This window comes from Penaeus monodon, chromosome 23, assembly GCF_015228065.2.
Source record: "Penaeus monodon isolate SGIC_2016 chromosome 23, NSTDA_Pmon_1, whole genome shotgun sequence".
Taxonomy (NCBI): Eukaryota; Metazoa; Arthropoda; class Malacostraca; order Decapoda; family Penaeidae; genus Penaeus; species Penaeus monodon.
In genome coordinates, this window is record NC_051408.1 from 39,828,668 (window position 1) to 39,829,043 (window position 376).

Consider the following 376-nt stretch of genomic DNA (forward strand, 5'->3'; position numbering starts at 1 on the left):
CTTTCACTGCAACTGCCATACAGCATGATAATACTCACAATTGTCCTCATGTTGCGAGGCTTTCCCAGCACCAGGAGATGACTGATAATGTCCTTCTTCTCGCTCCTATTTATACAAACACTAACCTTCCCTCTCCTACGGCGTTGAGATGCCAGTTACTCTTTTATCTCGTGTTGCGCATTGCCAAGGGGAAAACTTCATTCCATGCTAATCTTCCTTGTCTTATTTAAGTATCGAAGGTCTCCGTATCACTCGAATAAAATTTGAAAAATTTCACAAGACGTTTGCTTTGGGGTGAACGAGTTTCGATATTTCAAAATCAATTTCTGTTACCAGTGTACTAAGAAGCTAGCTGTAATACGTTAATCCTTCACCT

At 40.7% G+C, this 376-nt stretch overlaps 1 protein-coding gene across 1 annotated transcript in view; it reads right to left on the reverse strand.

Moving 5' to 3' along the window:
- LOC119588423 (glycine-rich cell wall structural protein-like) overlaps nt 1-78 on the reverse strand; it is a 724-nt gene extending 646 nt beyond the window's left edge. Inside the window, exon 1 of the mRNA XM_037937097.1 lies at nt 39-78. Coding sequence (XP_037793025.1) covers nt 39-50 — 12 coding nt within the window. The 5' untranslated portion in view covers nt 51-78. The remainder of the gene's footprint in view (nt 1-38) is intronic.
- Nucleotides 79-376: the final 298 nt, after the last annotated feature.